At 50.7% G+C, this 24,798-nt stretch overlaps 7 protein-coding genes across 7 annotated transcripts; all 7 read left to right on the top strand.

Annotated features, from left to right (window-relative positions):
* Positions 1–782: 782 nt before the first annotated feature.
* On the top strand, positions 783–2,141 carry PHYSODRAFT_302708 (hypothetical protein; the record flags this gene model as incomplete). Its single annotated transcript, XM_009532002.1, has 1 exon — positions 783–2,141. One exon carries the CDS (start codon positions 783–785, stop codon positions 2,139–2,141), a length of 1,359 nt encoding a protein of 452 aa, XP_009530297.1.
* A 2,395-nt stretch (positions 2,142–4,536) lies between these two features.
* On the top strand, positions 4,537–5,654 carry PHYSODRAFT_286508 (hypothetical protein). Its single transcript, XM_009532001.1, is given in 5 exon segments — positions 4,537–4,564; positions 4,575–4,680; positions 4,691–4,800; positions 5,228–5,520; positions 5,532–5,654. 2 exon segments carry the CDS (start codon positions 4,692–4,694, stop codon positions 5,350–5,352), a joined length of 234 nt encoding a protein of 77 aa, XP_009530296.1. The 5' UTR covers positions 4,537–4,564; positions 4,575–4,680; position 4,691; the 3' UTR covers positions 5,353–5,520; positions 5,532–5,654.
* A 6,101-nt stretch (positions 5,655–11,755) lies between these two features.
* Positions 11,756–12,271, top strand: PHYSODRAFT_512624 (hypothetical protein; the record flags this gene model as incomplete). Its single annotated transcript, XM_009532000.1, has 1 exon — positions 11,756–12,271. A coding segment is annotated over one exon (516 nt), but the record flags the coding sequence as incomplete, so codon positions are not given.
* Positions 12,266–13,039, top strand: PHYSODRAFT_381163 (hypothetical protein; the record flags this gene model as incomplete). Its single annotated transcript, XM_009531999.1, has 1 exon — positions 12,266–13,039. A coding segment is annotated over one exon (774 nt), but the record flags the coding sequence as incomplete, so codon positions are not given.
* Positions 13,040–13,316: 277 nt separating this feature from the next.
* On the top strand, positions 13,317–13,592 carry PHYSODRAFT_383896 (hypothetical protein; the record flags this gene model as incomplete). The annotated part of the gene is made up of 1 exon (XM_009531998.1): positions 13,317–13,592. A coding segment is annotated over one exon (276 nt), but the record flags the coding sequence as incomplete, so codon positions are not given.
* A 1,464-nt stretch (positions 13,593–15,056) lies between these two features.
* PHYSODRAFT_512264 (hypothetical protein) lies at positions 15,057–15,296 on the top strand (the record flags this gene model as incomplete). Its single annotated transcript, XM_009531997.1, has 1 exon — positions 15,057–15,296. One exon carries the CDS (start codon positions 15,057–15,059, stop codon positions 15,294–15,296), a length of 240 nt encoding a protein of 79 aa, XP_009530292.1.
* An 841-nt stretch (positions 15,297–16,137) lies between these two features.
* Positions 16,138–16,440, top strand: PHYSODRAFT_380373 (hypothetical protein; the record flags this gene model as incomplete). The annotated part of the gene is made up of 2 exons (XM_009531996.1): positions 16,138–16,304; positions 16,362–16,440. Coding segments are annotated over 2 exons (246 nt in total), but the record flags the coding sequence as incomplete, so codon positions are not given.
* Between the last annotated feature and the right edge of the window lie 8,358 nt (positions 16,441–24,798).

Genomic DNA, 24,798 nt, shown 5'->3' with positions numbered 1-24,798 from the left:
CTTAATAATACATGTGCGTAGTCTCTGATAGGACATGACAGCACCAGAGCCGTCGGAAAGCGCCGAGCGTGCTAAGAAGCTCGCACCGGTGCATTGACTAAGTTAGTCTCTCAAGGGGAACGTCATGCGCTGAGGTATAGATTTGGACATCCTCCTCGCCTAAAGCGAGATTTTGGTAGGATTCCAATTGGTCCGACTTACAAATAGACGTCTCGCTTGGTTCGCAAAATGAAGCAGCCGTTCACTGTCCTCCGCATATCTGCTACGAAACCTGGTCAACAGGTTGTACAACTTCAACTTCACCAATACAAAGGTGGGTAGTAAACGCCCCGTGCAAGCCGGATGCTGCAGCTTGCAAAAAGGTGGTAAACACTGTCGTTGGCGCTGCTGTCGTATCATAACTGAACGAGTTTGGTGCTCACCCGTCAGTCTGTTTCACCGCATACCCATTATGTCCCGATATCGCTAGTGGCCCTGGGTCTTTCTGCGCGGGCGCTCGAGTTGTAGAAGTGTGGCTTCACTAGCTACGCCCGATCGACACTGTATGCATCGCCTCATGTTACTCTACACGAATCCATCAAGGCTCTGACGTGGTGGAAACATGTGCGAATAACCACCGTGTCTTGGCTTGACCACCGATAGCTTGCCTCTCCTCAATGTCTGTATGATCTCACCCCCTCTTCGCCCAACGGCACCATTTTGAACACTCTGACGAACACCATTCTCCAATTTGCGAGCACGTCCACAAGCTACGATAGCGATACAAGAAGCCACGATCCACAATGCTGTCCTGCAAAACTCTGGCCGCTCTGTGCGTCGCCGGACTCGTGCTCTCCGGGGGAGTGAACGCGCGCGTCGAAACTGCCCAAACCATTGGCGCTAGTTATCCGAAAGGTGATGCGATCACTGCCGGCACTGGCGTCGGCAAGACTGGTGTGACTGGTACGGGCGGTGCTGCCACAAGCCCTGTAACCAACCCGGGAGCTGGAGTCGGTGGTGCCGGAGACAATGTCAGTGGCGCTGCGACCAATGTCGGCGGAGGTGTCGGGAACCCGGTGGATGGCGCGACTTCCAATGTGAATGCTGGCACAACCACGTCAACGCCCACGGGCGTTGATGTCACCTCGACGACGGCTTCGGCTCCGCTACCATCGACGGGAGGTGGAGCATCCGTGACCGCCAGCGTCACCGATTCCAACGGACAAACTCACACCGTGTCCAAGTCGAGCGACGGACAGTCTGTCAATGTCAATGTTGGCGATAACGCTGCCAACAACGTCGGTGGGCCGACAGGAGTAAGTCCTGCTACGACGACGGCCTCAGGACCGCTTCCGTCGACGGGAGGAGGACCATCTGTGAGCGCCAGCGTCACCGATTCAAATAGGAAGACCACCTCCGTCTCGAGAACCAGCGACGGACAACCCATCAATGCCAGCGTTGGCGGCAACACTGGTGACAATGTCGGACCCCCAACGGGAGTCGACGCCACTTCGACGACAGCCTCGGCACCGCTGCCAGCAACGGGAGGTCAAACGAGCGTAAGCGCAAGTGTCACCGATTCAAACGGACAGACTCGCACTGTCTACAAGAGCAGCGACGGCCAGCCCATCAACGTCAATGTTGGCGACAACGCTAGCAACAACTTTGGCGCACCAACGGGTGCCAACACGGCGACGACAACGGCCTTAGCTCCACTCCCATCGACTGGAGGTGGAGCGTCCGTGAGCGCGAGCGTCACGGATTCTAATGGACAGACACGCACGGTTTCCAAGACGAGCGACGGCCAACCGATCAGCGCCAACGTTGGCGATAGTGCTGCACCCACGACCGGGGCAAGCGAGGGAGGAACATCAGCGTCCACGGGACCCGCTGACGTATCCGGGGCCACGGGAGGTGCTGGAGCCGGACCCATGGGGGCGTCAGGAGCTGCTGGCCCTTCGACGGGTGGCGACGCCCCCACAACTACGACCGACTCGAATGGAGCCACGCCTTCGGTCTCAAACACCAGTGGTGGCCAAGCCATGACGCCGCGCAAGGAGGGGGCCGCTACGCCCGCCCCGTCGGTTCCCACGGACGCTGTCGGTGCATCCAACTCGACTGCCCCTGTCCCCTCGAGGGATGAGAGCGTCACCCAGAACTGAGCCTACGGAGTGACTTGTATGTTGCATTTTTCGTTAAGTGGTTTTGTCGAGCGCTCAAAGTTAGTGTTAGTGTCGTAATCCTGGAAAAGATACCATTCATTGATGAAATTTGTGTGGGTTTTGATAGTGTGGAAGACAGGTTACCCAGCCAAGCGTTCTTTCATTGAGATTTCCTGCAGCATTTCGAGCCTCGCCCCAACTGGAATGGCGGGGCGCTCGCTTCGCTAAACGATCCTACACCCTTGGCAATGGGCTCCTATGAACCATCCTGATGCCGACCTAGCATTCGTGTAAAGATCTTCCAATATACTACCAATGAGGCCCACACTGCTTTGGCAGTACAAGTTGAGACTTTGCTGTTCGGAAAATAAAATATAAAATTAAATTGGGAATCTAAGAAAAAATAATCCGTTATTCCATTTCTTGAGGCTCCCACAATAATAATTATAATTATTTTTGTGTGTTATTCGGGCAATACTGAACCGTAAAACTAACATTTGGGGCGTATAAATGGGTTTTAACCGGAAACGTTAGTGTCTTAACGACTGAAATCTGGTGAAAACTTAATATACTTATTATTGGTACAATATCATATTTTACGGAAACCCGGAAAATCCAATAATCAGTTATTCCGTCAATATAATACTCAAATTATGATATTATAATTATTTTTTCGAGCCCTGCTGCTCTTCTACTGTTGAATAGGTGCATATTAAATGCAGGGTTATGACCCAACAGATGCTTCACTCTTTTCTTAAACATTTAAAAATCATATCTAAGGATACGCTGCACCCTGGGCAATATGCTTCCAAGAACCGTTGCGCGCACTTGCTGGCCGTGACGGTCTCCCCGTAGGCAACCCTAGCATCTTTGGCGTATGAGCTGGTCTTATCCCGTATCCCTTTTCGCGAGGGCTGTGCGTAGATAGTTTTTTTAGGAAAAAAGTGGATACCGAAAATATCAAGTGAAATCCAGGGGACTCAATCCGGTTTCAAACGAAATAATGCTTAGGCGCCATTTGGAGTTTTCGTTGACCAATCAATTTTCACCATCAAAATTTAGAAAGTGAAAGGAGCACACAAAAAGTGTAAAAACACTCTTATTCGATTGCTTTTAGCGCAAGCTTTCCGATAATATACGATACGTTAAAATTGAAAAGAAATATTGAGGTCACACGCCCCAAATAAAATCAAGAATTTAGGGGGTCCGAATATGGAGATTTTTTTCTAGATCGATGTCGCTCCGCGAGTTCTTAACATTTTGGAGCGTTCAATAGCTTAAACGAAGTGCAAGACACGCCTCTTTCGATTGATGCGGTTTAATCGCGATTCGTACTTCGCATCTTTTCGTTTGAAACCGTCTCAAAAGCTTACAATACAATTCGTCTTATTTATTCAACGAGTTAGACATAACCCAACGTTAACTCCTTGTCTTAGCATATATTTTATCTTAAATTAATCGACGAGTTAGCCTTCTACATGTACATAGCTCTATGATGGGTTAATCACCGTGATTTGCTAAAACAACGAATTGCGTCGTTGTTTAGACAGGAACATACACCCACTAATCAATCAGAGGAGTAAATGATGAGACGAGTATCCAGTCACATACTATTTCATGGGAAAGGGCAAAATATGTGGCGAGTATGTGTCGAATAGATCGTACTTACATGAGTGCGAGGATTTGCATCGCGTTCATTCCAAACGACGAAGTCAAAAATGGAAATGGAAGCCTGAGCTGTTCTTCGTGGTGAAGGTGTGCCTGCATTATTGATCGCTAGTACGAGCGAGTCATATTGTCATGTAGAAGTATATATTCACCTTCCGTTGCGCATATAAAACCCTTGCAACGAGCGTCTGGTGCCTCGAAAATCAACCTCAAACACGTGGCTTTTGTGAAAAATGGCATGCAGCCTGTAACCCCATGAGCAGCGTGTTAAGGGGGATATGCAAGCGCCATCGCGGCGGATGCACTACTAATGTATACTAAATCGCAGTTTTGAGGCGGATATACCTTAGCACGTCGCGAAGGTCGCGCCCCGTGCAACTACTCTACAGCTAAGGGCATGTGGGGGCTTTCAAGCGCTATCACTCGCGACAAAATGCATCTAACCCATATTCACGAGCCTGTAAGCGCTCCTAACCAGCCACAGAAGTCCACAAGCGCTCCTTGTCACTCGGCTGCATGTTAAGACGCACGTACGCTGCGGGGCCATCGCCCAAGCGCCGCCACCGCGCACTCCGCCGCTTGCCGTGAAGCCTGCAATTTGCAAAATGAAAAAGAGTGGCTGGGAGCGAGGCAGAATCAGAATCAGAATTCGCCACATAATCGCCACATATTTCGTACTTTCCCGTGGAATAGTAAGTGGCTGGATCCACTCCGTAAATGATGATTGTGTATTGTATTGTGAACGTTAGTGCGCCTTACGCTCAGGGAATAAGTGATCTACACTCTCCAAACGTGGTCCACATACACTACCCCTAGTAGTGGGCGGCCACTAATTGAGCTCCTACTGTTTTCACCGTCACGATCAGCATACGTCGGCACTGAATGGCTCCCCCTTCGCGGAGACGCGCTAAGCCTTGGTGGCGGCATGTCCGCTGCTTCCGTCCCCCGCATCGGTCTTGTAGTCTTGGCTCAACTAGGGTCACTACACCATTTCCGGGTCGTTCTGCACAAATGCTCGATTCAAAACAATCACGTAGAAAAAAGGGCAGTATACACGTCCGACTCCGACCAGAACAGTACACGGATTCAAAACAATCACTTTCATTTTCTAAATGAACATGTGCCATTTTTCTGGTACGTTGTGGGAAAGACTGATCAACTATTGACACTGCGTCGTATTTATGTTCTCAAATTAATACTGAGATCAGCCAGAATTTTCTCGAAAAGGCCAATTGTTGATCTGCTTCCCTCTGTGGTATCACAGAAAGGGCAGCTGATCGTTTTGAAAATGGCTGTGGTTATTTTGAATCGAGAATTTGATCAGAAGTCGGCCAAGTATACGCCATAAGTATACTCACCCTTTTTCTACGTGATCGTTTTGAATCGAGCATTTGTGCAGAACGACCCGGAAATGGTGTACTCCTTTCCCCGGCGACTGCTATCGTGGCCGACCAACCACACAGTCTCAGCCAGCACGCCCTTGTTCTTCAGTCTTGTGTTGTTCCTGCGCCTTATGCTGATCCCCTTGAGCACCTTCCCTTGACGATTGACTTCCGCAGCGTTCCCCCCTCGCGGACGCTCGCGCCTCACCGCCGAATCAGCTTCCTGGGCGGTGCCGTAGTCACCAGCCCACGGGAAGTCGGTGGCTGAGCACTGAGCGCGCTTGGTTCGTCCGCTCCCGCCGCCGCGAGTCGTACCCGCGTCGAGATCTCAGTCCAGAGGCACTTGCCTCACATCCTTGTCCGTGAAAGACTGAGGGCGCTGAGGCGGAGCCGCACTAGCGCCCCCGAGAACGACGCCGCTGCGCCGCTCCCCGGGAGGGCGTCACCCCAACCCGTCCAGGATTAAATGATGATTAGCGCGACAAATCATCAACCGCACTCATCAGGCTGATGCTGATGAGTGCGGTTACAGACACCAGCTTTTGCCCCGCGATCAGAAAATTACATACCTCGCACAAATACAGTGCAATCATCGCAGGTGGCTCGTACAAAAATGAGACTGATAAGAACTAAACAATGCTTACGAACCTAAGTATGTACGAATCGCGATCTAACCACATAAATCGCTAGATCTGAGTTTATAAGCTACGGATCTCTTCAAAATCCGGAGCGCTCGTGGAGCGATTCAGTCTAAAAAAGAAATACATGTATCTTCTTTTTCGATCCCGAAATCCCGGGTTTTTATCTGGGACGTATCACCTCAGCACTACTTTGTCATTTTTTGCTTATTATACATTATCGGAAAGCTCATAACAAATGTAGTTAAATTAACGTGTAAGGCTTTCTACAAGTGACTTTCACTTTCAATTTTTCCGATCATGTCCGAAATCTGATTTGTCAACTTATACCTCGAATCGATTATCTCGAAGGGGGAATTCCGAATGGTTCGTAAGCGTCATCTTGTTCGACGCGGCACCAACCGTTTGCTGTAGCTAAGTACCTAATTGGGGCATAGCCCCCCTTATAAAGAAATGTGCATAAAGACTTTTTACCCTTTTTACAGGTACTTTTTACTCCAATTTATGAACCCCTGTATTACAATTGAGAATGGAGTAGGGCAAATGAACTATCATAGCCTGCCCGGGGGCGTTTTCGATCGAATCTTACCTCTTTTTAAGAACACACGAACTAATGTTGAACGGCGCTCAAACGCGACCCTTCAAATGTTACCTTGTTCGAAGGTATAACAAGTGATTAAACCGAGGTCAACTTTTTATCGAACCGGAGATCGCCCCGTTTGTATCAGCAAACAAACGATTGCGTTAATCGTTAAAGTTTAAGACAAGAGTTGACGACCGATGATTTATGCACATGGACCGTGGAACCCTTTTCAAGGGGTGGCTGAACTCCGGTTAAATGTGGTAACGGAGGCAAATGACAGTGGAGCCCGCCGTAAAAACATATGAGAGGTCAGGCAGTTCCGTAAAAAGTCTCCGCTAACGTACGAAACAATGTACCGAAGAGTCGTTTGGATTAAGTGATTCATAGATAACCTAATTCAAGGTATCGGTCAGTACACTGATAGATCCTTGGCAAAACGGGCATGGAGCAGTGAAGTCTAAACCCAAAGGCAATACTATGCTACCGCTAACTATTACGAACCACTCATGCGGAAGCAAGAAGGCAGCACTAAAATTAGATGGCATACTAGTTGCTGCAATCGTTGACTGAAGAAATCTATAAATCGCTTGCTACATACAGTTCTGCAGCAGCGGGGGCAACCGAGTACGAAGATTGGCATGATACAGAAAGCGGTGACTAGGCCAGACGTGCCATATAGTGGAGACAATAGCCAGGATGTATGCTCTGTAGCTGTGAAGAAAACGTGGAGAATTCTCTTTTTGCCAGACATTTGGTATATTATTCTGACAACCTTGATAAATAGACGAAATATTGTCATTTGCGGAGGAAGTAAGACGTCGTTGCTCTCCAAAATCGCATGCTATTTCCTGAGCAATTTAAAGTAGCAATGTGCAATTCTGACACCAACTTTTGGTCTTGCATGTTCACACAAACGCCAAATGTATAGCTACCCCTAGCGTCTGTTAATTCTTTGTTACTGCATAGTGAATCTGGCGAACATGTATGTGGAGTGAGACGTGTAGTCGTTCATCTTGAAGCTCTTTTAAATCACTTACAGTGAGTTCGTGTTATTGTGAAAAGCACTTACGTATTGGGGGACACACTGCTGGTCTCGCTGTTTCAATGAGCTTTAAATTAATGTTATGTAAGAGCAAATGTGCATACCGGTGGTTGTTGAATGTGATGTGACTGAATTTTTCGTCATGAGTTACAATTTTACTGATATATTGGCTTGCTGAATGCTCGAGCACGATTTAGCCTGGTACTGTGGGGGATATTTAACGATGTCCACCCGGAAATTTGTTGCAATCGATTCAGCGGCCAACGGTGGAAACACCAAAGACACTTATAATGATTCGGAAAGTGTTTATTTACTACTGTAGTATGGAAACCAGGACTAAGCAAAATACTATACATTGATTTACGGTTGAAATTGGTCGAAAGCTACGACGGCACTACCAGATGCGGCACGAGATCCCTTGCTGTTACGTCAAGCCTCTTTCCTGTCTTCATTTATGGCGGCGACGGATGACTCTACGAGACATCAATGGCGGGAGCACATACGAGTAGCAGCAGGTTAGGCCGTTGATGTTAGTGTCATCCCAGTTAAGGTGCCAATGACTAAGAAAACGTCAAGTTGTGAGTGGTTGTGACTATGGGAGAGAAGGATGGGTCCGAGAAAGTCTCCGAGGAGCTCTCTCTGCGCGATTTTGGCCAACGTTGGTTCTCCATTGCTCACTGGGTGGGCCGAAGTAGTCACTGGGTACCGTAAGGGGGTTTTCGCCTGCGGGCTTTCCCCAATGAAACACAACTCGGCTCACTTTTGAATTCTCAACCTGAAGCTCAAGTGGCCTCCAACTTCTACGCTAAGTGCCGTGCCCAGACTCAAGCTCGACTCTGGTGCTGATGGGATCCAGACTCTCGTAGACTCGGGCATGCAAGTTCTAGTTGGTCAGCATGTGTGCAACGTCGGGAACACGCGCGCTGTCTACCAGTGCTCGCTGAGCTTGCTCGTGGCATCGGTCCCCGTGCTGCCTATACCGTTTTCCATATTAAACTCCAAGCCCGGTCCTTTTAATAAAATCTGAAGCAAACCCGGCACTTCGTGCATATATTTTTGAAACCAATTTGGTAAAAGTATGAGTGTGTAAAGGATACTTGGGGGCGGTGCTGAGAAGCTAAGATACAACATTTTCCGAAGCAATGCCCTCTAGCAACCGGGGCGAAAATTCGCCGTGATGATGCTGCAATACTAGTAATAATAATAATAATCAATATGACTTATCAGCCCATGCTCACGCATAATCAACGGTAGCAATGGGTCTTGGGGTTCTAATAACGATAAGCTAGGTAGCTTTTATTATAGATGTTTTCGATGTGATAGTGTAAGGTGACAACACTTTGCATAGCTCATGCACCATTGATGTAGGGGTGATTTTTTTTGACACTGACTAAAGGCACTGAGTGGGATCGTATTGAAAAGGAGTGATACAGTATGAGCCCGGTAAATTACGCAAATTAATTACAGACGATTTTCGATATTTCAAAAATCGAAATCTTGACAGCCCCTCTCCCCCCTTTCTCCCATCCTCCAAAAAAAACCACTGGCTATACTGGCTCTCATTTGGAGTTTGGCACGTTTGGACCTCAAGTGACTGATTGGGCAGCTATTCGTGTACGTATAGTGAGCGAGCCTCCCTTCCTCCTCCTGCTCCTCCCCATCCTGCTCTCTCATGTTTATGTCTATCGCTAGCAGGTTAATACACGGAATAGGGGGGGGGGTCGAACCTGGCAGAAACGGTGCTTACTTTTTGGGAGTTGCTCTGCTTATTTTTTTGGATATTTTCTGCTCATTTCTAAGTTCAAGTTCGACGTTGCGAAAGTGTCCTTGGCCCCCGACACCTTCAGGCCTCGGATCGGATTGCTGCGAGCTCGCCTCGATGAAGCGTAGCTCTCTCCGCGGTGCCACAGCAGCATGCCGCGGCGGGCATGAACATATAAGGAATGTCAGTAGGTCTGTGCGCATTAGGTATCGTCTCAAAGACAGTAGGGCGCTCTCGAAGCTGTCTACGAGGGCGTGAAAGCTAGCTATACGAGACCCGCAGCATGAGTGTTACGTATGTGCTGCTGTCGCGTGCTTCCTTCGCTCGGCTCTCCCTTAGCGGCCACCAACGCCACCTCCGAGATACCATCGAGGGCGCCTACGCTACTGCGGGGGGCAGCACTGCAGATGCTGCTCTAGCGCGCCCGAGACGTAGCCTTTCCTGCTTCGTCGCGCCACGCCGTCAAGGGGGCTCCATCGTGTTGATTTTTCTCTAAGTAGGATGTATTAGTTGAGCAAGGTCCGACACCCCCCCACCCATTTTTAGCTTATCTGTTGGTCATTTTCTTGCTCCGATATTGGGAATCCCTTGGCTCACTTTTTGGGAGGGAATTTCCAGGTTCGACTCCCCCTAATGGTACAGGCGGCTTTGAGAGAGAGAGAGAGAGAGAGAGCGGACCAGAGCTGCGCAGAACGGCAGTCGGTGTCTCAGACTGCGCGATGACTGGGAGACGCGCTCAGGCGCTGCTCAGCGCCTGGGCGTCTGCTCGGAGGTTAACGTACACGAAGCTGGAACTGCCAGACCATGCGGTGTTTGCGTGATGTGACAGGCGCGTTAGTGCTATCGCTATCGCAACGATGGGGGGAGGGGGGGGGTCTTAAATGTATTACTGCCTATCCTTTAGGCCAGGACGTGACGCTCCGAGATGTCCACAACATGATGCTCGAAGAGCGCCGCGCAAGCGCAAGGGCCGCCCAGGACCTATGGCTGGATAGATTGCGCTAGGCCGCACGGACGTGGTGAAACTTTGAGACCAGGGATACCAAGAGCATCAAGGGTTGACGCGGTGGTGCTTCCTCGAGATGTATACGTGGGCGCAGAGCCTTATTCAAGCTGTTCAGGGTGACTCTCGTATCGTATAATACACACGTGTACATTCCTGATAGTCTGTGCACCTGTAGATACCAACAGGGTACCTATTGGTGTGTGTGTGTCTGTAGATACCGTACGGGTACCTATAGGTACTATGCATGCTCGATTGATGTATCTACAGGCACTTTAAGAATGGTATGCGTACTCGCCTTTTCAGGGTCGATTTGACAGTGGGTGAGGCAGTCGGATGCCTGGCCAACTGAGCGAAGATCGTAACTAAGCGCTTCGGTGCGTCGTTAAATAGAAGTTGACAATACGCGTGTTCTTTCTCCATTAGTGTAACGTGCAGTTTGTAGAGTAGCACATTATTGTCAGGTTTATAACGTGGTTTAGTAGGTACGTCAATGTTGCTAGCGCAACTCTACACCCGATTGGCGCGACCTAGTCCTCAACAACTCCCGTACTAGCAGGCGAAAAGGTAACCATACTGTTTTCTTGGTCAATATGAGATTCGCTAAGTGCTTTTTTCATTCGAACGACCGTTGCCACCACTTCCTATTTCCTGCAACATTCGTGCAACACAGAGCTCTTGAAGCATTTAGAGCCACACAACAAAATCTCTACACTTGGTGAAATTTATGAAATCTATTTGAAAATAATACCCCTCTTTTCTAACCTCGGTACCAATATCACCTGACTCAGTGCCATTTGGTACCTTGGTACGGTTATGTGATTCCCACTCAGCGCCTTTATCAACGCTCTTTTTTTCATTTGCTGAACATACCGAGGTTTCGTCAATGTACCGTACGCAGTGCATACATTAAACAATCAGAAACTGCCTTCAAATCCTGAACAGCTCCTGGAGCAGCTCCCGGCTGTTCGCCGGAAAACCTCTGTGAACCAGAGGTCCGGGTCGCCAGTGTACCAACTTTGGACCACAAACAACTTACTTTGGGACAATGGCAACCTAAAAAAGACGAGAACAACCACAACAGCTGGAAAATGATCGTCAACAACCACTTTTCCAGTCACTAGCAACCAGCACTTTCTAACAGTACTTTCTCAAGTATAGTACCGGTACCGGTACCAGTAACCAGATTGTCAGTTCCCAAGCCTGATCTCATTGCCAGAGCTGTTACCGGTACAGTATTTCAAAGCACGGCAACCATACAAAACGTTGACCGCAGTGATGACCAGCGCTAACGCGTAGGTGGCGCAGCTTAAACCCCTTGCTTCACAATAACTCGCGCGAGTTAATCTGAATTCCTTGATTCACAATAACTCGCGCGAGTTAATCTGACGCTCAGACTTTCAAATATTCAAAATATCACAACCTTGGTGTAATCTACACGAGATTACTGTCGGCCAACAGCTCCCCACACAACACAACAAGCCCGTACCTTTCGAGAGTTTGCGGAGTACCTAGCTGCAGCTGTCCCCACCTCAGATGTCTCCAAACCACACCTGGACGAAGTTAGGCGAGTTCCAAGGCGAAGATGCGTTCGTCAAGTTTCGCTGGGAGCGATTTTGCTGTTCTGCCATATTTTGGATGAGGACGCGCTGGTGTATGATTTGTCCCGGAGACCACTCGATGGCTGAGCGGCGCCTTCGCTGTCAGAGTCCAGACGGCAAAGGAACTGTTGCAACGCTCTGGAAAGTGCATGAGTGCCCGACTTCGAAGCGGTGGATTGCGTACACAAATAGCCAGCCACACGCGCGTGGAGACATAGCGTGTTCGTTACCTCCTCGCGCCAAGGTGACACGTGAAATGCGCGACTACATCCAGCGAATGGACGAAAACGCGGTACCACCACGCTTAATCTGGAGCAACATGCTTCGTGCACCTGAAATACCGACTCCAATGCTTGGGTTTCCGTCGTGCCCTCAAGTTCGGCGTAGTGTCAAGTACATTCGATGGCTGCAGGGGTCTAAAATCTCTATTGTCAGGACGAAGGAGTTAGTGAAGGCGAAGGCCTTCGTTGCTGGAGTGGATCCCGACACCCCGTTTGTGTTTGGAAATCGTGAAGACGAGCACGGCTTCCCTTTTGTCGGTAACGGGGAAGATGATGACCCGTTGATACTTGGAATCACGAGTTTGAAGCTAATGCAAAACATGAGTTCGCTACAGGATCGCGAAGCTTTTCTCATTTTTCACTTGGATGCTACTTTCAAGCTGAGCGACATCGGCTACCCTGGTATTACGTGCGGTTTCACCGATCGCCACCGAAGCTACCACCTAGCCGCGCTTTTCATTGTTAGCCAAAGGACCCGACGCGAATATTACAAATCGATTGGAGATTTCGCACGAATTTCCAGGACCCACATGAAAAGACCACTACGAGTTGACGTGACAATGGGCGACGCCGAAGAGGCCCAATTGAACGGACTGCGGGATGTTGCAGAATATGCAACCTGCCCGTACCTGATGTGTTTCTTCCACGTGATGTACAATGTACGCAAGCGAGTGCGACACTTGCCAGATTCTGTGCGAGCTATAGTGTATCGTGGTATTCTTGACATGCACTACACACTCAACCAAACCGAATTTTGGGAGGTGTGGGGGCGTGTATCTCAAGAGTGGCAATGCGATAGAAGGTCGCACGTCTTTTTGGCATATTTCGCGGCACAATGGATTCATAGCCGCTTCTGGAGATGGCAGATTTATCACTCTCCAGGGGGGTACGCTACAACCAACAACCCATGTGAAGTGTTCAATACCAGCATCAAGCGCTACACGCAGCGGAAGGCGCCGTTTGTTGATGAAGCTACTGACGATTGCAGAAGATTATTCGCTGTGTGTACCACCTCCCATGGCATCTGGACCAAACGCCCCGCCTCAAGTTGCAAAGCAGCTGGCCCGAACGTTAGTGTCGACCAACCGAGTCGTCGTTTAAGCTACGACCGCGAAGTCGGTTGTTCGCGTGCTATGTCATTGCGGTGATCATTTGGAAGAACTGTCTGATTTTGACGAGTTGAAAGAACCTAGCAACGCCAAAACTCCTGTCATCATATCGCCCGAGTGTTTAACAGATGCAGAAAAGGCTACCGCTGCCAAGTTCTATCGAGAAGCTGTGAAATGGTCTGTACGCCGCGCGCACCACGTTAGCATGCCACGTTGCGGGTGGGCGGTGCACCTGAGTCCGTTTGAGTGCTCATGTCTTTTCTATAAGAAGTTCCTGTCTTGTGCCCACATAATCTGTGGACGTGCGGCTTACGGACGCAGCGTGCCTGGAGTTAATGGGTCCAATTTAAGATTCAAGGATAGGCGTGTGCACCAGAAGCGTCCACAAGTGAGCAGTGCGGCTACAATGCATGTAGATGATTCAGCTACCGGTTTACTGCTGGCAGCGAACGAAGTGTCGCTGCATGGCAATCACACCGGGTCCGATCTCAGGAGACATGCGCATAACTTCCCAGCTCAAAGTCTTGGTGTGGTCGGGGCAGAAGTCGGGTTCGATATTGGCTTCGCGCCTGGTTTCAACTTTTGACCGCAAGATCACCCCAGATACACAGCATATGCCTACAGACCAACTGGTTTCACGGCGACTTTACCAGACCCGGTGGCTTTCCAGCTCGATCTACAGTATTTCCAGCCTCTCTACCCGCCGATTGCACAGCCAAGTCCTGCAGCTCCCCCATATTCATTTCAGACTGGTTTGGCGACTTGGCAAGAAACATTTACCAGTTCTGGGCCATATGTATGGTCTACGTCAACCACATCTGAGAATTTGCCACCTCCAACCGAGCCCGTCCCCATCAGACGCCAAGTTGGGCGCCCCCCCTGGCCATGGCGGCCCTCGACATGCAATTTTTGTAAGATTAGTTCCCGGCAAGAGGTTACCTGCGTGTCTATAGGAATATTACATCTTTTACGTCTGAAGTACTTCTCGAATGTTGAAATGGACGCTGGTTGTTGCCACCGATACCATGTAGTTGTTTCCTGGACCTTGCTTATATCGCAAGATCTATAAACATCTACGTCACAAAGCGATATAATTGATGAATCACATTGTATGTATTCGAATGCCACTCTGTAGGTGTTTCTGGTTTTGTGAGTAGAACAATCAGGCTCGCGTAACGAAATCACTTTCGAGCTCTCCCGGAATCTATCTTGATTTCTCAACAGCGTTTTCCGTGTTAAAATAATTTAGAATTCATCGGCTTGGAAGCACCTGCTAACTGTTAGCACTTGGTGCCGCCAACGCAACATGGTCACTATGTGTTACTCTCCATATATCAAAATGGAGGTTTCCATTGAGTTATATAAAGCCCACATGTGTAGTTTGGATCATCCCTTGACTTAGTTCGTGCTCGGCACTTGTCGCTTCGCGCTTGTCCTGTTCAGGCGTCAATAAGTCTTGGGCCTCGCTGCTGTCATCCTGTACATGCAACCCCCTACTAGCTACAATGGACGGAAAGGCAACTTGGCTGAGTAGGCGTTCGTGTTAACCGGATAAGTTCACGACCACTGCTCAAGTATAAGCGTATCGCCACAAATGCGGGCTTAGGGAATGTAAGCACTGCAGTTCGAACCTCATGCAGCCCCTGGCCTGCTGTAGGTCGGTTACGCACTACTTCATACTAACCCCGAAGTACTTCATACTAACCTCAAAGTGCTGGATTCAGAATAATTCGCGCGAGTTTATTTGATATTTACTCTTGATCTGATTAAATATGAAACCTAAAATGATTGGCCATATACGGCTGACTATCATTCGAGAATTCCCCTCCCTTCCCCCCTTTTCTGAATGAAGAGGCGGGTGTGTGTGAATCGCACTGAGAAGGAGAAGCTTGCGCTTCTTAGGCGCTGGAAAGTGTATAACCCAGATTGGACTCTAAAAGAAGCCGCTGTCGAGCTTGAGGTCAAGGAATCGACTTTGAGAGGCTGGGTGAAGCGCTACTGGGATGTTTGTGACAAAGAGGTTGGCTCAGATCGCAAGCGCAACGAAGGCGGAGGACGAAAACACAAGATGAAGCCGTACGAATAGAGAGCAATCGAATACCTTGATGAGCTTATGGAGGACAACAGGACGTTTGGCGATGTGATGTTTTATTGCCGGAGCCTGGAAGAGTTCAACTCGGATTTTGATGTCCCAAGTAACGTGGGTAAAACGGTTTATCCAACGCTACACAGCACGTGTACCCCCTGATGATGGCGGTGTACCCTCTACTGACGGCGGTGTAACCTCAGGTGGTGGCGGTGTAATCCGTGGCGATGACAGTGAGCACGAGGAGAATGGAGGTGCTGGCGGCGTAACCACAGTGAGAGCGGTCAAAATGATGGAGTAACCGCTACTGATGATAGAGTAACCCCTCGTGATGGCGGCGTAACCCCTGGTGAGGACAGTGAGTACGAGCAAGATAATGGTGTAACTCCCGGTGACGGCGCTGTACACTTCGATGGCTGTGGAGATGAAGACAGCGATGAAGACAGCTACGATAGCGCTGGATCGGATGAAAGCGATAGCAGTAGCGAGAGTATGGATTGTAACGAGTCCGAAGAGAGCGAGTATGAGATGCCTACAGCTGCTAAGAAGACTTCTTTGCCTCGGAGGCAGTCTGCTACCAGGTCGCGGAGGCAGAAGCCAATATTGGAGTGGACGCGTGGTGATGATACGAGCTGGATCTATCGCGAGGACCTGGACAGCCTAATGCCGCATCAGACTTTGACAGAGTCCACCGTTGATTATTTTGTGCATGGTTTCATGCCTCGGGAGAATGGCTTAATTTTTTTGCCGCGGAACTTTTTTTTTCCGAACGATGCAAGCCGTGAAAAAAACGAAAGGGAAAACTGCAAGGGACGAGCGCCTCGCTGGTCACATAGGGAAATTTGACTGGGTATCGTACCGGTTTGTTATTCTTCCAGTCAACGGTAATAGCCAGTGGAGCTTTCTTGTGGTTGAGAATCCCCTGCAGGGGGGCGTCATTCGGCTGTATGACGTTAATTCTCCTACAGAAGAGAACGATACGGCAAACGTGTTTTCCTTGATGCAGTGGTGGTTGGCGAAAGAGCGGGCCCTAGAAACAGCTTCGGTGGGGTCGGTTAAATGGAGTTTTCACGCCTGCCCTACCAAGCCTCAGCAGCAAAACTCTGTTGATTGTGAAATTTATCTGCTCTACTTCATCGAAAAAGATATCCACAGCGATTATGAAAGATCGCCCGCATATGCTACGTGGATCAATGGATAAGTTGTGTTCCGACAAGTTCAATGTCGAGAACTACCGTGGGCTTCTACATCAGCGTATTATCCGCGCGGCCAACGTAGCAAATAAGAGGAGTAAATCCTATAAATATAAGTACCGTGGCATCCTTATTACATTTATTGCGCAGGTGTTACATGTACCTGCGCGCACATGCTCTCAATAATATTGTTGTCTCGCTCAGAGCGAGTCGCTCTAGCTTTTGACCAGTCCATTTCCCAGAGCGGGTCGCTCTGCATGTAGCTACCGATCTGTCCATTTCCCAATCGTCGATCATGCTATGGTTGCTCATGCCCGTTTGGTGTGGTTGCTGTCGTACAAATCTGAGGTTGTTATCGTCCTTTACTCGTGTGAACCAGTGGTATCGAGCGAGTCTGGTACAACAGCAAACGCATTTCTGGCCAACAACAAACACTTTTTGACCACTAGCAAACACAAACTGACACGACCAAAGACTTGTCGCGGAAAGTGGCCGTTGGCAAACACATTACTGACCACTAGCAAACATGCACGGAGATGTGCATGAGTGCAGTTAAGGTTCATGGAGCGTTCATCGTTCGCTATAATCTGACCGGGTCAGTTTATTTTGGATAGATTGTCTAGATTAATCTGATCGAAGGTCATTTTATTTTGAACAAAATGTAAAATCGAAAATCTCTTCACTGCTGTGTGTTTTTAACTGCATGTTCCAAGCGAAGTGGCTACTGTAGGCGGCGGTCCTCGGTTAGAAGGATGCTGATACGCTGGGAGACATCGGTAATGCGTAGCAGCAGCATGGGCGTGTTGATGAGTAGGATTTACTTCTGCTCGTGCATGTTGTAGTTAACAATACGACTTTTGATCACGGATACAGCATTTGCATGCGCATTCGTGCTAACCAATTCCATGCTGTTCGAAAGTGTGGCCCACCAGGTTGCTCTACCTTGTGTCGTTTAAAATAATAATAATAAATACTCGGATGTGCACAGTGGCGTTTCCGATAGCGTTGAAATTATATTTTGAGCGGTATGATAGGGTATCTATCTCGCGCTTTCCTCCGGTCTGTCTTCATGACCTGTTATGAGACCTAAGACGCTATCTCTCCAGCCTATTCGTGAGATGTACGACTGAAACGCTTTATTTACTCAAGTTCCAACACATTTGGACATATTATGATTATGAGAGATTCCGCAGCACTTGCTCCTTACGTGCGAAGGTCGCGTGGCATTAACTGCATTATCAATGATGAAAGCGCAACGATCTCACTAAAGCTCGGCCTGAACTCGCTAGTGCTTAGATGGAAGGAAATATAAAGAAAACATACAATTTATATCAAAGCAAGGACGGAATCACCCAGTATTTACGTAATATCTACGCTAAACGGATAGCACACACCTACTTCTCTGCTGCTTTGCAGTCCTACTAGCATATATTTTATTTCTACCGTTCCAACGGTCCCCCATGTAAGAGGTCGTGGCGGGCGTAATATCGACGCCTACCGTCTAGCACAGGAGAACGAATCCTAACCATCTACTAGAGAGACCGTCCAGTGTGTCCGTCCGTGTGAAGCCCGTGACAACATAATAAGGTGGCCCACATAATCGTACATAGACAGCCTTGGACGCCGAAGGCGGCCCCATTACAAGCTGCCGAGCGCAGCGAAGGCAGCACCCGCGTGCGTTCTAGCGGGCCGCGGGGCCCTACAATTATGTACTAATAACACGGCGAGTAGTGCAGCGATCCGACGAGGCGAGCGGAACGGGGGCGATTACGTCACCCCCGCCGTGACGCTTGGCCTAATATAATACTTTTTGGAACACCTGCTATTAATTAAAATGGGCCCACCGCGTAGTAGCAGATATCGCTGGGGTCGGGCACCTTACTACTTAGTATAATAGCGCTGTAGCGACATATAAACACATTCTACGATAATCGTTATGGCAGTGAGCGATAGTAGCGCATAAGGCAGCGATAGCGGCGGAGAGTAAGCGATAGCAGCTAATAGTAAGCGATAGAAGCTGTAGGCAACCCGTGCTCTTTGGTCGGGAGGAGCACCAGTTCGACGATAGCGGCAAGCAGTGTGACCGTAGTGTGCACGGTGTGGTGCACAGCATGGTGTTCGGTGACAAGGGCGGTGCGGCTGGTGACGGGAGGTGCTGCAGTCACCAACGCTATTGAAGTTGCTGGAAGTGTTGACGGCGACCGTGGAAGATCGTCGTGGAGAGAGGACACGGTGGAGAGAAGCAGAAGAAGACTATGGGGGCAAGGAGAGGCGACATTGGATCCAAAACGAGCGGATGGAAGGCCACGACGGGTGAGGGTCCCCTTGAAGATCGCGCAGTAGTCTAGATTTTAGTATAGGCTTAGCCAGGGGAGCTCTGGAACGTGCGGCCGGCCGCTCCACCTCCCAGTTGCGATTTAGACGAGAATAGTCTAAGTTAAGCAGCTAATCTACTACGCGAGGGGTTCTGCGGCAGGAGTGCCGGCCCTTCCGAACAACACAAGAGGTCTCTCAGCGTTCTGTTCTGCGGCGGTGGCCCTATACTGCGTGGGACGCCGGTGGAACGTGCGAGCAATTGCAAGGTGAGTCAAAAGATGGACTGCTGTAGCGTCTAGAGTGGCTGGGAGCATGGTTAGTAACCGCGCGGGTGCGAGGTGTCTATTGGTGACGCCCCGACCGAGTGGACGGTGGACCTAGAGCGCGTCAAGCGTAAACAGGAAGGGTCCTCGTTCTTGCATGTTTACATGTTCGGATGATAGGCGTAGGAGCAGGCCCACAGACCTGTCCGAGGTTGTCGGCTGTCTAAGGACGCTCCTTTTCTAAGCCGGTCTCTACCTACGCCTCTGACCTAGCTCCATCTCTCGCCAAAGTGCCTGCTCCTTCTAGTTGGACTCTGCGTTTGAGCAGCGTAGTGGCCGCGTGGCGTAGCGGGATCAGCAAAATCTGCGAGATTGCCAATCCAACTTACCAACTGCGCCCGAACACCGACTTACGGAGGGGGTCCCCCGATGATCCGTGATCTGTGTGCTGGACTGGTCACCTTGTGTACCCGTCGGTAGGGCTGGATCTGCTCCTCTGGTGTATGCTGAAGCGTCCGAGCCTTGAAGACAGAACAGTCTGGGCGAGACGCGGGGATGTGGGTGGAGCAGCGCGGAAATCTTCACTCTGTTCGCAGTAGTTACTCCCAATCCAGTGGTAGTCGACTTGGATCGGGCGGCCTGGATCTGGATCCGGTCGTGGGGTTGCCTGCGGGTTGTTGTTGTTCCTTTCCTTTGCCTTCGCAGGTCTTCCTTTGCCGTACTCGCCGCTTCCTATAGCGGGATCCGTAGATGCTGAGAGTCGAGGATGCACCCGGCCAAGTAGTAACTCCGGGTGGATCGGGGATCTGCACTTGCAAGTAGGTCACTAGGAAGGTTGTAGAACTGGCCAATTTATTATCCAGTCTTAACCAACGCTAGATTCACTACCAGAACCTTGCTAAGCCGTGGGGCCAATGTACTTCCCGTTTCCAGGCGAAGGCGAAGGCACTTGCGATGTATAAGGCAAATTCGAGTCTGATTTATGCTTAAGTCCAATCCCATCCCAAAGTCCTATCTTCCTATGGATCCTGTCATCCCATCTGTACCTACTGACTCTATGGAGCTTGTTCACCTTCCTTGCGTGTCGCTTGATTACCTTCGCTGCGCCATGACCTTAGATCCACCGCTCACTTCCACCTGAGTCCGAATCAGAATCAGATCTGGATTGGATCGGATCGCCAATCCACTTGACAGCTGCATCTCTTGGATCTTGGGTCTCGAGGCATGGCGTTGCTTGGTCACACATTCGTGACGTCCGGTCGTATTCGTGGTGTCTTCCGTTGCAATCTCTAACACCTGGTACGGGGCCCGATCCGCCAGTCTGGTGGATCCATCGCGGAGTCTGGATCCATCATTCTGCCGATCACCCTTTGTCCCAATTTCTTGGATCCTGCTTCTCCACAATCGCCTCCTGTCTGTAGTTGTTGCCGACCAGCGGTATCACTGCAGACACTTGTTCTCACTTTCAAATCCACCAAGCCTATAATACTATGGCAGACCCCGCCCGTAGCGCCCCTTGCACTGCCCCGGAAGCTCATCATCTCCACTATGACAGGTATACACGTCAGATCCAAGATCTCCAGGGCCAAGTCGCGCGGCAGGCTCGCGAGATCCAATGTCTCCGTCATTACCTTGACCGAGTTGAGTGTGAGCGGCAGCGCTTGACAGAGAGCAACGATCATCTCGCGTCCGAGGTAACCCTGGCCGGTGCCGAAATCCAAGAGCTTCAAGTCCATTGCCCCAACCTTGAACGAGATCGGGAAAACGCTGAAGATGAGTGCGGGCTCGCTGAACACTGCTTGGAACGTGCTTCAAAAGGCTGAGGCTGAGCTCTACAATCTCCGCGCTGTCGATGGCCAGTAAACACTGACGTTGTGCCGTAATCCATCTCGCTCTTCACTCTCTTACTGCGTCCCCATTATTTTCAACCGTCTTCATCTCCATAGCTGTCGTGAGCGGAAATGGTGGATCCGGACTCGGGGGGACACCTTCTGTCCCAATCCACTCTCCTGTAGCGTACCCGACCGTTCGTCTTCTCCGATCCATTGCTGCCGACTAGTGCCGGTCCGATCCAAATTCTCCGATCCAGATCCACGTCTGCTGGGTTGCCCCTCGACTCCGTTCAGACCGGCATCCAGAGCGTTGGATCTGGTGTTAGGAGCTTCCGTTAGCACCCAATCCATCTTCTTCCGCCTTGTTCAGACGCCACTTGCGTCCGATCCATACATGCATATACACAAAGTCCCAATCCACCAATCTGCAACCACCTTGCAGATCCATCATCTCAGTTCCTCCATAGAGCGACCAGCTCGCTCTAGTGGGTCGCAGCCCCACTACTCCCCATGAGACTGCATCACACCAAACCGGTTCCGGTTAGTGCGATTCCGCAGGAACTCGTGCAGTATAGCACCGCAGTTGAGATCCGCCTCGTCTACCCAAGATGGCTCCTCGTATCCACGCCAGTGCACCAGGAATTCGCGATGGATCCGTCCGTAACGAGTCCGTCTCCCTGTTCTCATGTCCGTAATCTGGTCCACTTCGTATTCATCTTCCTCCAGATCCTGGATCCAACTGTCCTCGGGCAACAGCGCCTCATCAAAGTCGTACCGATCTGTAGTGCCTTCAGTTAGCTGGATCCGAGGACGATCCGGAAAACTTCGAACCAACTTCAGCTTGGACACGTGTACCACGGGGAACAGCCTGTATTCGGTTCCAGGAGTCTCGATCCGCACCGCATATTCACCGATCTTCTCCGCAACACGGAATGGCCCGTGCCACAGGTGCGCCAACTTACGAGCATATCCTTCCTTGACCCGATCCAAGAATAGCCAGACGCGGGATCCAGTCTCAATCTGATGTGGATGGATCTCCTCGTTATGCCGATCCGCTCGATCCGCAATCGCCTCCTGCAATCGTGTGCTGACCTCTGCTCGCGCCTGTTGGTAGTAGCGCTGGATCTGGTACCGCCATCTCCTCGGATCTCGATCCTGACGGCGAGTGCTGCCCACCGGGATCGTCGCTTCGAGGGTGGATCTAGGATCCCATCCATGCACTAAGTAGAAGGTGTTTCTCCGCGAATCCGATCCTGTGCGGTGTTGAGTGCGAAGGTGAGTCGCTCCGCGTAATCGTCCCAATCGCGTTGATCCAGATCCTGCACATGCATTTTGAGAGCCCGGGGGCGGTCTGTACCATGCGTTCTGCTGTTCCGTTCGCCTGCGGCCGATACGCCATTGTTGCGCGTTGTCGCTGACCTAGGATCCGGTTGAAGGATCGAAAGAAGTCAGCCATGAACCCCGGCTCACGGTCGTGTCGGATCACCTCACTGGCACCAAATCTCCTGAAGACACACTCCTCGTAGGATTCCGCAATAGTCTGCGCGGTTCGAGAGTCACTGGCTTTCGCAATCACGTATCCGGTAAACAGATCCACCCAAATCAACAGACGGTATTACCTTTGTTGGATCTGGGCAGCGACGGTATGTGATCCATCGCTATCATCTGGAACGGGTATGTGGCTTGGATGTTGCCAGGCGACTCGCCTTGGATCGTGGGCCGCCCCTTGCCGGTTTCGCAATCCACACACTCTCCGACATATTGCTGGACACTCCGATACAAGCCTCTCCAGTGGAAGTGATCTCGGATCCGCTGGTAGGTACGGCCGATCCCTTCGTGGCCTCCTTCCAGACTGACATGGTAGTGATGAAGGACATCTCGCTGCAGCGTCTCTGGAAGCACCAACCTCATCAATCCATCGCGATCCGCCTCCACCTTCTTCGTCGGAGGGCAGTAGAAGAGCAGGTCGTTCCGATCCATTTCGTAATCCATCGCAATAGTACCGTAGGATCGGGCTTCCTCCTGCGTCAGACCTTGAATGTCGCCCGCCAGATACTTCTTCAAGCCGGAGACCCACGCCTCCTCGTCCTGCGCTTGGCGGATCCTAGCGATCCGGAGGTCTCTCACCACTTCTTCCTGTAGGACCTGTGAATTGGATGTAGGTCGGGAGTTGGATCGGGATCTTGCACCAGCTCGGGTTGTTACGGGCGACACCCGAGCGACGCATCCTCTTCGGTCTTCACCACCAGGATCTCATCCAGGCGGTTCAAGGTGACTAGATCCTGCATGTCCGCTTCACCCTCCACCATGATTCCGGCTTGACGTTGGAGTGCCGCGCTAGCGAGAGTGTCGGCACTACCGTTCCAGTCGCGCTTGACATGCACCAGCTCGTGGTTGGGCCAGACACGTAGTCGATCCAGCGCCTTCTGCCTCAACAGCGTCAATCCAGGTGCCATGCAGTCGATCTCACCTCGGACCTGGCGGACCACCAGATTGAAGTCACCACAGATCACAAGTCGTCACTGTGCCTCGCCTTCGAGTAGATCCAAGCATAGCAGAAGTCCGTGATACTCTGCTTCATTGACGGAGAGACCTTCGGCATACCCGGATCTAGCCTTCACCACGTTCCACTCTGGCAGTTTCCAAAGGTTCGCACTGTAGGCGCCTCCTCCTCGCTTGACACGCGCTGATCCATCAAAGCTGACCACATAGAGTTCTTCACCAGGTTGTACTGTCGGGATCGGAGCTTGGACATTGCGTCGCGGCTCCTTCTTAGGTGCGATGTCGATCAATGCCCGATCCACCTTGGATCGGGGTGTGATACTGGCTGCCAGCGTTCCTAGGATCTCGTCCTCGCCCTTTGCGCACTTCATAATCTCAAGAGTATATGGCGAAAGGAGTGCGGCCCACTGTCCGAGCCGTCCTTGCAGACCAGTGGATCGAAACAGCCAGGCCAGAGTCGAGTGCCTAGTCAGGACCCGGATCTGGCGACCCACCAACATATTGTAGCTCAGATCCAGAATCCGCAGCAGGGCTAGCACCTCCTTTTCGACGACGTCGTAATTGAGCTCGTTCGATTTCAGAGTGCGGCTGGTAAAGGTGACTGGGTACTGGATCCCGTCATACTCCTTCATCAGAGCGGCCGAAATGGCCCATTCGCTAGCATACACTACCACCACTGGCAGCAGATCCATATTGAAGTGTCGGAGGATTGGAGTCCTCGCCATCTTCCTTCTCCTTCAGTGTCGCGAAGGCCCGATGAGCTCGGATCCAGCGTAGATCCACATTGCCTGGGTCGCATGCCTCTGGATCCAAAGTCCTCACGCCAACAGGATCCTTCGCCTCCAGGTCGAAAGTCTCTGTAGATCGAAGTTGTAGATCCACCGTCCTCGGCCCTAATGGATCCGACGAGTGCCGATCTATTGGATCCGAGGTCGTCAAACCCATGGTGAGTTGGATGCGCTTTGGTTGTCCGGCTTACTCATCGCGGCGAAGTCCACTTCTCGTAGCTCATAGAGAACTGCAGCGTAGATCGCATAGTCCTCCAGGAACCGACTGTAATAGTTCAGGCTGCCGAGGAATGACTGCATGGATCGGAGGGACCCTGGGAAGGGTAGATCCGTCAGGGCTGATAGATCCTTAGGATTCGCCTCCAATCCAGCATGGGACACTCGATGGCCCAGATACTCCACCTTGCTCTTGCCCCAGAAGCTTTTCACCACACTGATCGAAAGATTCCATTTGTCACACGCGTCCAGCAGAGCGTCCACCCGGGCGCATAAGTGGTCCCAGGATCCAGCGGTCACGAAGATGTCGTCAATGTAGGATCGCCGTCCAAGTACCGACGGTTTGCCAGGGTCCTCAGGCTCTCCTGACTTCAGATCCAGATCCAGTGACT

Source organism: Phytophthora sojae (assembly GCF_000149755.1).
Source record: "Phytophthora sojae unplaced genomic scaffold PHYSOscaffold_6, whole genome shotgun sequence".
In the NCBI taxonomy this organism is placed as follows: Eukaryota; Oomycota; class Peronosporomycetes; order Peronosporales; family Peronosporaceae; genus Phytophthora; species Phytophthora sojae.
This window is presented reverse-complemented; position numbering and strand designations above follow the sequence as displayed.